Genomic DNA, 10961 nt, shown 5'->3' on the forward strand with positions numbered 1-10961 from the left:
TTTCATGTAAAATATTTTTTTTATACTTTTCAAAGATTCCCTTATTTTTGATAAATACACACTCCAAATTTTGGGCCACTTCAATTTGTAGAAAAAAATAAAAAAATGAAAAACTATTGGACAATCGTAATCGCTTGATGAACTTTGGACGACGATGGGGGTAGGCGAAATCACTGTTTATTTTTGCCTATAGGTGTTGGGTAGTGTTTTTCATATATATATATATATATATACACCCTCATCACCGTTAAAATTTCATCACGCGGTCATGATTGTCTGGTAGTGTTTTATTTTTCATTTTTTTCTACAAATCGGAATGACCTGGAATTTGGATTGCATGTACATCTTACTAAGGTGCATCTAATAAAAATATAAAAAAATTATCCGTAAAAAATAAATTGATCAAAATACCCCCAAAACATTTTAGGGGTATTTTGATAAATTGTTTTCACGTAAAATATTTTTTTTTTATAATTTTAGAAGATTCCCCTATTATTTATGAATACACGCTCTAAATTTCAGATCATTCCGATTTGTAGAAAAACAATGAAAAATAAAACACTACCGGATAATCGTGACCGCGCGATGAGTTTTGGGCGGTGATGGGAGTAGGCGAAATCGCTGTTCATTTTCACCTATAAGCATTGCGTAGTGTTTTCCATATATATATATATATATATTGTTTATATATATATGAGTAAGTTGAAGGCTCTAATTTTATTGTTTAAAACTTAGGCTCTATATAAACTTTATATATATATATATATATATATATATATATATATATATATATATATATATATATATATATATATATATATATATATATATATATATATATATATATATATGGGAAAAGATGGGATTAGCTCACTAGCTCATATGAACATATGGGCCCAACGGTCTCGATTGAATCTTGACCGATCTGACTATCATGGATGTCCGATAGTATTTGAATTTTATTTATTTTTCTATAAATCTAAATCACTTGAAATTTTAAGTATTCTTCTCATCAAGACGTACGTAATAAAAATGTAAAAAAAATTATTCACGAAATCAAAATACCCCTCGAAACTTTTAGGGGGTATTTTAGTTAATTTATTTCACATAAAATATTTTTTTGATATTTTTCGAAGATTCACATATTTTTTATAAACACACGCCTAAAATTTCAAGTGATTTAGATTTTTAGAAAGTAAAATAAAATTTAAGCACTACCGAACATCCGTGATCGTCATATCGACTCAGATTCAATCTGGGACGTTGGGCTCATATGTTCATATAAGCTAATAAGCTAATATCATCTTTTCTATATATATATATATATATATATATATATATATATATATATATATGAAGATATTACAAAATGCCTATAGGCGAAAATGAATGGTGATTTCGCTTACCCTCATTATCATCCAAACTTCATTATACAATCACACTTGTCCGGTAGTGTTTCAATTTTTATTAATCGAAATAATCTGAAATTTAAAGTGTGTGTACTTCATAATGAGACACACGTAATAAAAAAATATAAAAAAAATAATTTACAAAATATAAATTGACCTTTCCTGATTGTGTGTATTAAATGTACATGATTTCCTTCTATTCCTACCATCTCTTAGATACATAGAGGGTGTATATTTCATTCATAACGATCATATACAGAGTTTTGTGATAAACTTAAGACGCCATGATGGTATCAGTGTTTATTCGTGAAAGTTTTGGCGGTGCTAACCTCGTCTTTGTCATTCGGCCTAAACTCGTTGAGAAAGTGATAGAGAAAGGGCCCCAATGAATTATGATGTGGGCGGGAGACTGGCCGTAGGACCGCCCCCGAACGGATCACTGACAGTGCCTGGTTTTGAAACGGTAGAACTGTAGACTTGCCAAATTTTTTTGAAAGGGGACTTTTTTTGAGAAAAGCAGGGGAGATTATGGAAGTGTTTTAAAAATAGATGGAAAAATGAACTGAAAGAAAAGAGAATGAGGCGTTCCTCAAGTCGGGGCCCCAGGCCTGATACCTGGAGCCAGTGCTAGCTCAGGAATCAGTATTGATGTGCCGACTTTCTCCAATCTTTCGGTGTACCCCTGGTAAGGTGATTGAGGTCGAATGTGGCTCTAGGATGCATGTTCGACTATACTGAGGTCAAGGTCCAGATCTATTAGGTCAGGAAGGTTCAGGGTCAGTATTAGGGTCTAGCTCGAGCGCTAGAGTCAAGCTAAAGCTCAAAAATCTAGATTGTAAAAAGTATTTATTTTTATAATAAATATTTGTTTTAAATATTTGCTAGGGGCGCCCCAAAAAGAAGATGGAACACCTTAAATTTCACTAAAAATTATTTTGTAGAAAAAATTTAAAAACTAAAAAGTATTTTGGCATGAAAATGTGACATGAGCATTCGTAGTCATTCATTCAGATCAACCGTCTAAGAGATGGGGTCACAACTAATTTATATGTGGGTGGGGTCACATAAAAAGCTTTTCCTTTATTTTTAGAGAAAACATAAGATACATCTCAGTTTTTAGCAAGGTTTAAAAGAATGAATCGGTGACTCGAATTGGCCACTCCAAAAACTATGTTAGATTAGTAGATCGGAGATCTAGATCAGAGAATCGGCAAAGCGACAAATCTCAACCTCAAAAACATTTTAAAAAATCTCTATAATTTCTCAAAAAACTACTTTTTTAGGTTTCTAATAAAAAATAGTGGCAAATGCATTAAAGCTTTTCATGATTATATCAAAATATATAAATTATGAGAACCTGTCTTATGTCGAGTGATTGTTGTCTATAAAATTCAATTTATACCAAAATGAAGTTTAAAAATGTAACTTATAACAATAAAATGAAATTCTTTGACTCAATTTATTTTTCTATTTTTATATCAAAGTAGCCTATATAGAACACGTTTATAGAAAGAAGCTTCCATTTAGTGGAATTTAAATTTTTTTCTTTCTCTCTATACAAAACAACAATTATTGTTGTATTAATCATGGGGAGTTCAAAGTAAATCAAAATGGCTACTTTTGTAGGACATAAGAACGGACGAAAATGATAATGAAAATAATAAAAGTTGCACGTTAAGCCTGTGACAAATTTGTTTACAGTGAGAGAGAGAGGAGCCAAGCGGGACGGCCGGAATCATCCAACATCGAACCCACAGCTCGTAAGAAGGTTGTGTAAAAGGGTCATGGCCCCTCAGCAGGTTGTTCCCAATATTGGGCTTGTAATGATGACCACACAGGTTTCAAGGGCATGTCGGTTTCTCTGCGTCTAGCCTTGAATATAATTCTCGCAGACAATATATAATCTTCAACATGAGAATAAAAGAATTTTAAAAATAATAATTATATTAAAAAAAACATCCAGACTGTTAGTTGCAATTATATTATTTAAGGATGTTTTATAATGTTTTATACCTCCGGACCACATTTTTAATTGTACAAATGTGGTCCGGCCTGTATAAAACAAATTTTTATTTTTTAAAAAAATAAAAATGAAACTTGTCATACAAATGTGGTCCAGCCTGTATAAAACAATATTTCATTTTTTAAAAAAATAAAAATGAAGCTTGTCAGATGGTGTAAACATATCGGGACTCGGTTGAGTAAGTCAAAACTTGGCAATATAAATTTGTTTAAATATCTATAAAATAAAAAATATGTGATTGATCTATCAATTTTTATTGTTTGATTTATATGTCTTATACAAAGATCTACGAGTGTTTTTTTGTCATAAACCCCTATTTTTATATTTTATTCCTTTTTTTTTAATTTTTAAGAAGCCTCCAATTGAAATTTTTTTTTTTTTAAATCCATTTTTCTGATACTGCTTAGGCTTATTTGGGCTCCTTAGGGTTTTTTGCGATTATTTAAGGATGTTTTATACATCTGGACCACATTTTTAATTGTACAAATGTGATCCAGCCAATATAAAACAAATTTTCATTTTTTAAAAAAATAAAAATGAAACTTGTCATACAAATGTGGTCCAGCCTGTATAAAACAATTTTCCATTTTTTAAAAAAATAAAAATGAAGCTTGTCAGATGGTGTAAACATATCGGGACTCGGTTGAGTAAGTCAAAACTTGGCAATATAAATTTGTTTAAATATCTATAAAATAAAAAATATGTGATTGATCTATCAATTTTTATTGTTTGATTTATAGGTCTTATACAAAGATCTACGAGTGTTTTTTTGCCATAAACCCCTATTTTTATATTTTACTCTTTTTTTTTTGGATTTTTAAGAAGCCTCCAATTGAAAATTTGTTTTTTTTAAATCCATTTTTCTAATACTTCTTAGGCTTATTTGGGCTCCTTAGGGTTATTTTTTGTTTTATTTTACTTTTAATATATTTTTCTTATTTTTTGAATTTTTTTTATTTTTTCTCAATTTATTTAACCTCTTTTTGGCCCTGTGACTCCGCTCAAACAAAAGCCGAGTACCATGGCCAAGTCGATTCGGATGCAGCAATGGATGCGAATAGGTTTTGTTTCCTCCTTATATCCATTGTCAAAGTAAATGTTTCATCCATTACTCATTTTAATTCTCTTGAAGATTCTCTCGAAAATTATTTTTGGCATACGAAATGAACATTTAGCGGTTGACAGTAGTAACTAAAGTTCGATTCCTCTAGTTAAAACTGTCCGTTGAATATGTATATTATGCTCCCTCAAGCACAAAGATTACTCTTACTCCATCAAAAGACCTACTCTCGGAGGATTTTTTCAATCTAAAAGTTTGGAAATCACTTAAAAATCAATAAATCATTATACTCAAAAGAAAACAATTGAAATTTATGTTTTCTAATGCTTAAATCAATTGGATAGTTTCTATTCAATCTTGAGACATTATTTTTTTCAAGTGGTTATAAAGTGTAATTAGTAAATTTTTCTATTGAAATTAATTAATCTAGGTGCTAAAAATAAGATTAACCTATGTGTTAAAGATATCATATCCCAAAATTTGGGATCCTAACACCTAAGGCAGTAAATATACAACATACTTCCTAAGAAATAGAACATCTTTTAGCGTATTTTTATATCTGTATGCTTTGCGTCACACTCTTAGAAGCGACTTTATTTTATATAAGAAAATATACAATTAGATCATTTATCTTTGATACAAGGTGGTCACAATTAATCTGGACCATTAGATGTGAAATTAGATAGTTGCATTTATTCTATTGGCCAAGCTCAAATTTTTTAAAAAAAATTTCTACTTTTGTAACACACCTAAGCTATCAAATTTCATATCAGATGGTTGCAAGTAACTATAACCTATTTGTATCGAAAGTAAATGGTTTCATTGTATACATTCTTTTTTACGTAATGTCCTTCAACTAAGATGAAAAAAAAAAAAAACAAAACAAAAACAAAAACAAAAACAAAAATGAAAACGGACAGTGACAAATGAAGAAAAAGAAATTTGCGAAAGAAAGAGTATATAAAGTGCTGGTTCGCTTTTATTTCAACGGGATATCAATAAATTTGTTTTTGGAAGTCCCCATATAAAGAATAAGGATTTACAAAACACAAGCACAAGTCAATCTCAATATAATAAATAAATAAATAAATAAATCACGACCCCAGTATTCACTCTTACAAACAATTCTTAACACCATACCAAACAAAAGTACATTGCACCATTTTAATTCCACAACAAAAGAAGCGAAAATCAAGGTAAAAGTAAAAGAATAGGTGGTGGTGGTGAAAACCACATCTAATCAGATCAGGTTCTGGGCCTTCCAACAGCGGTGTGAATTACAGCTATGTAGATGACTTGAGTCACCGAAAGAATGATTGTAAATGCTTCCATGGTCCTCTGCAATTTTCATTTCAAAAAACAAAATTAAAAACCAACTTCTTTCTGCAAAAACCAATAATATGGTTGGCCCGGCCAACCCTGGGTCTAGCACGGCTCAATTCTTTTTAAAAAGTCATCATCATCGTAACAGTTTTTTTTTTTTTTTTTATCAATTTTTAATTAATTGGGGTCGGCTAACCCTACCCATTTTTTCAACTACTTTAAGAGTTAAATTTTTGAAAGTATTATTAAAATGATGTTAATGAGAATAGAAACCATAATGAAGTGACTGGGGTATGGGGTGCTACCACCACAAAACCAACCCCATTCCAAATTATATTTAGCTGATGTGTTTTATTAAGGGTCGAACTTTTTTTAATGTTATAAGTCTTTATATTTTTTATTTTTATTTTTATTTTCCCTGTTTCCAACCATATCATTTTAATCTTATTTTGCTTTTTCAAAAAATTAAAAAAATCTAACACATAAATGATAAGGAAATAATGGCCAGGATGGGAAGATTGAGGGCAGCCCTCGCATTGGCCTGGGCTGCCCCTACCCTTGTTTCTAGTGGCCTGGCCCTACCCTCAGGCTGTAATGGGTCGACCCTGCCACAGTATTTGAGGCTTACCAGGTTAGCGTTCCTTGGCGTCAGATTGATCTCCTTACACGCCAGGCTGCAAAAATAGGGCTAATCTTATTACAGATTCATATCTTTAGAGAGAGAAAGAGAGAGGGGGAGAGAGATGGGTTATTACCCCATGGAAATAAGAGTGAGAGCCCACGCAGTGACGGCAGGAACAAGAGCAGAGCTGATGGTTTCGCCTTTCCATGCCATGATATGGCGGGTCCCTGCAACGGCCGAAGCAGCGCCCACAACTCCTGCAAGTACAGCAAATATCACGAAGAAACCGGTGGCCGCGTTCCCCATCGGAAAGTAAATCGGGGAGAAAGCCGCGGGAAGAGCCAGACCAGCGCCTGCCGTCGAGAATCAAAGCACATTCACTGTTAGAGAGAGAAAGAGAGCAAAAAAAGAGGGAAATAGAAAGCATAGAATAGAGAGAGATCAAAATGAAAAGAAAAAATACCGATGACGAAGCCATGGTCGATAGCATAATTGATTGCCCATCCGCCTAGAGATGCGAGAATAAAATACATGCAAAAATTAAAGACGAGAAGGCCTGCTGCTACAGGCTTAGCCATCTCTCTCTCTCTCTCTCTCTCTCTCTCTAAAACTGAGTATGTAGGCCTCTTGGTTTCTACAAAGTGGATTTGAGGCGTTAGTTTCTTATAGTTGGAGGAGAGAGAGAGGGGGAGAGCGGGAAAGGTGAGTAAATGTTCGTTTCTTGCCGGGCTACCTTTCCATGCCGACATGGGAAAAGCTCAAATGTGCATAACTTGAATTCAAAGCAAAATTCGTTTTCATTTTATTCTTATTATGGGTGCCGTTTGTATAGAGCCTAGGCTCTAAACAATCGAAGTAAAACTTCGAGAAATGTGGTTTTAATACTGGACATTTTTGTGATAGATTTAGCAGATCTATGAAAATTTACTTTGAGAAATGTGGTTTTAATACAGGACATTTTTGTGATAGATTTAGCATATCTATGAAAATTTGAAAATTTGAAAATTTGAAAATTGACCGTCCAAAAATGCATTACGGGATGCACTATTTTCAAAACTTAATATCTATGTTTTTCTCTTGTCCATGCATCTTGATGTTAGATGATCAATTTGAGGATATTTGAGCATCAAAACAACTTCTTCTAGTAAAATTTTTGAGGTAAACTTTAATTTGATTGTTTATAGCCTTGGCTTTATATAAACTTTTTTCTTATTAACACAAATTTATTTGGATTATGATCGGGTTATAGAGAGTGTGTATGGTCCAGCACCGTATCAACCCTTCTATGTTTTATTCCTGGAAAAGTTGAAGACTACCGAGGAAAGTAAAATGAAATTCTCTCACTTTTGGAACTGTGCATGACTTCAAAATGTGAAGCAATGGTGGCGTGGTGAGGAGGCAGTGCTTATAACTTCCGTAGTCAGGCATGAACCAGTGTTAAGAAGAATCTCAGTTAAAAGCAGTTGGAAATGTGGAAATAATCCAAGACACCAACCAAAGAATGCATCAATAGATGCAGCGTCCGATCAAAAAGTGGGAAACGTAATAGGTAGATATTGGCAAATTCTATGGTTATCTTAACCTTCAGGACCACATTATCCTACTAGACTCAATTGGCAAATTCTATAGTTATCTTAACCTTCAAGACCACATTATCCTACTAGACTCAATTTAATTATCCAAAAACTATCCATTAGGGCCACATTATCCTAGTAGATCCAATTTAATTACCTAAAAACTACCCATTAAGACCACATTATCCTAGTAGACCCAATTTAATCACCCAAAACTACTCAAATCTTATCCCAATTTGAAATAAAGCCCAAGAGCTTTCCAACGGTCACAAAATCGTCTGAATCAGACCTACGGATAAAAAGATATAACAAATGATAATTTAGTCCCTGTGAGACCCAACTGTCGGGCTGTGGGCTGGGCTGTAATAGACCCAACAGGCCCAGACGTGGGCTATTGATACAGTCAACGTATCTGATGACACAGTAAACACGTTTTCTTTAATTAAATAAGGCTAAAACTTTAAGATAAATATAAAAAATTATGAAAAAACTCCAAAAATTTAAAAAAAATCACCAATTGAATCTTATAAATACCCCCTCTCTCTAACTCACAAAGAGAGAGAAAAAGAGACAAAAAAAACTTAGCAACTCTCGAAATTAGGAAAATTACCGAAAAATACCAAAAATAGGAAAAAACCTTATAAAATTTCTAAAAATTTAAGAAAAATCCCAAAAATTTAGATAAGATCTCAGAATTCATATGCAACCTCTGGAGATCATAAAACCCTTAGAAAACTAAGGAAATTCCCCTCCAGACCAGAGAGAAACATATAGAGATTGAAACTTTAGAGCTTCAAAAAAACAGAAACCCTAACGTCCAGAGACCCTAATCCCCAAGCTTAAGAAAACCTAGACCAGGGCACAATAACCTTAGATCAAAACTAGACTTAGAGCAACACAACCCTAGATCTAACCCTTCTAACCCAGAGATCTGCTGGTCAACATTCGAATCAGAGAGGTAAAGAGGACCGGTTCTGATACTGGCGAGTACTCGAAGGCTCGGGAACCCCGGGGCATTCGGCTCTCTTTGGTATTGTCTCTTCCTCTCTCATTTTCATTCTTTTATTGTTTTAGTTCTATTTTTATTTATTTTGATCTGTTAACTTTGTCTTAAAATCGTATTTTAATGCTTTGGATCATGCTGGCTCTACCACAGATCTGAGAGTAGATCTGCTCGTTTTCGGGCAAATCTTGCCTCAGATCTGAATTCGATTAGTCCCACTTTCTCTACCACTTTATTTACATCTATTTTATTAGTTTAAGGTGTTAAAATTCGGGAGATCTTCATCGAAAGATCTGTCAGATTTTCATCGTAAACAATACTCTACATGCGCAAGCGTTTACTTATACACGGAATAGCGTATGGGCTTAGGAGGCCGGGTGCCAATGGTCTTAGGGATATCCGAAGCAAGGAATACTAGAGGGAGACTATTCAGTGAATGAATAAGCTCATGAATGCGCTATAAGACTGAAAAGCTCATTCTTAACAAGAAGTCAGTCAGCATATCCACCCAAGTTGATCGAGAATATCTGATGAATCAGCCCAGTGGAGTGTTCGTTATCCTGACTGTTCTCTCTGTTGTAGTGGGGGCCCCTCCCATTGCTCTAGCCATAAGCTATGGCAGCTCCAACTCGCACCCACTAGGGCCCGCCCTGCGAGGCCAGAGTGGGCGCAACGGTTATATATATATATATATATATATATATATATATATATATATATATATATATATATATATATATATATATATATATATATATATATATATATATATATATATGTGTGTGTGTGTGTGTGTGTGTGTGTGTGTGTGTGTGTGTGTGGAAGCATCTACGCAACATCTATGAGCAAAATAATACGGTGATTTCGCCCATAGGCCAATTGTCGTCCAAAAAAATGGGACGGCATCCATTTTTCGACTGCCACGGACCTAGTATGTCCTTTGCGGTACGTCATAGACATACTAGGTCCGTAGCAGATGAAAATTCACGCTGAACCGCCGTCCATTCAATAAACTGCCACAGACATAGCACGTCTGTGGCAGTGGCGAAACACTGTAGCACTTCGCCTATAGGTGTTTTTTTAGGTTATATATATTAGAAAAGTCTTCCCAACGCCTATAGGCATAAATGAACAGTGATTTCACCTACCCTCATTACCATCCAAAGTTCATCGCACGGTAACGATTGTCCGATATTATTTTTTTTTTAAATTTTTTTTCTACAATTTGAAATGATATGAAATTTTGAGCGTGTGTACTTATTAGTGAGGCAGACCTAATAAAAATATAAGAAAAATAATTTTCAAAAATGATTTGATCAAAATACCCTAGAAACATTTTGGGGGTATTTTGGTCAATTTATTTCATGTAAAATATCTTTTTGATACTTTTCATAGATTCACCTATTTTTGATGTACAAAAGCTCCAAATTTCAGATCATTCTAATTTATAGAAAAAAATAAAAAATAAAACACTACCGGACAATCGTGACCGTACGATGAACTTTGGACAGTGATGAAGGTAGGCGAAATCACTGTTCATTTTCGCCTATAAGCGTTTTGTAGATCTCCCATATATATATATATATATATATATATATATATATATATATATATATATATATATATATATATATATATATATATATATATATATATATAATTCCTGAAGGACGGATACCAGCCTCAATGGATGATCCTTCCCAATTAAGAGAATACATTAAACAGATGAAAAAGAAAAATTTAACAGCTATCAGAAAGGAATTGGAAAAAGAATTATATAAGTTATTTGAAGAAGAAGCTGTTGAAGCCAATCAAACTGAAGAAAGCGAAGAACGAGTTGTATCCTCTGCTCCCTCTCTGCTCTCTCCTTGCTCTCTTTGCTCTCTCTCTGCTCACTCTCTCTCTCCTTGTAAGATTAAGTGAGTGTTTTTCATGAGTGATTTGTAA

At 33.4% G+C, this 10961-nt stretch overlaps 1 protein-coding gene across 1 annotated transcript; it reads right to left on the bottom strand.

The window, feature by feature from the left end:
- Positions 1–5551: 5551 nt before the first annotated feature.
- LOC18434989 (membrane protein PM19L) lies at positions 5552–7092 on the bottom strand. The gene is made up of 4 exons (XM_006845046.4): positions 6901–7092; positions 6571–6790; positions 6444–6489; positions 5552–5830 (listed from the first exon to the last, which is right to left on the bottom strand). Exons 1-4 carry the CDS (start codon positions 7013–7015, stop codon positions 5738–5740), a joined length of 474 nt encoding a protein of 157 aa, XP_006845109.2. The 5' UTR covers positions 7016–7092; the 3' UTR covers positions 5552–5737.
- Between the last annotated feature and the right edge of the window lie 3869 nt (positions 7093–10961).

Source organism: Amborella trichopoda, chromosome 6 (genome assembly GCF_054954075.1).
Source record: "Amborella trichopoda isolate Santa Cruz 75 chromosome 6, AtrichopodaSantaCruz75HAP2 v2.0, whole genome shotgun sequence".
Lineage (NCBI taxonomy): Eukaryota > Viridiplantae > Streptophyta > Magnoliopsida > Amborellales > Amborellaceae > Amborella > Amborella trichopoda.

Coding starts and splice junctions, on each gene's coding strand:
- LOC18434989 (XM_006845046.4), bottom strand. CDS start 7,015: ATGGCTAAGCCTGTAGCAGCAGGCCTTCTCGTCTTTAATTTTTGCATG. Junction 6,791..6,900: donor CGACCATGGCTTCGTCATCG/GTATTTTTTCTT, acceptor TCTCGACGGCAG/GCGCTGGTCTGGCTCTTCCC. Junction 5,831..6,443: donor CGCCAAGGAACGCTAACCTG/GTAAGCCTCAAA, acceptor TGAAAATTGCAG/AGGACCATGGAAGCATTTAC.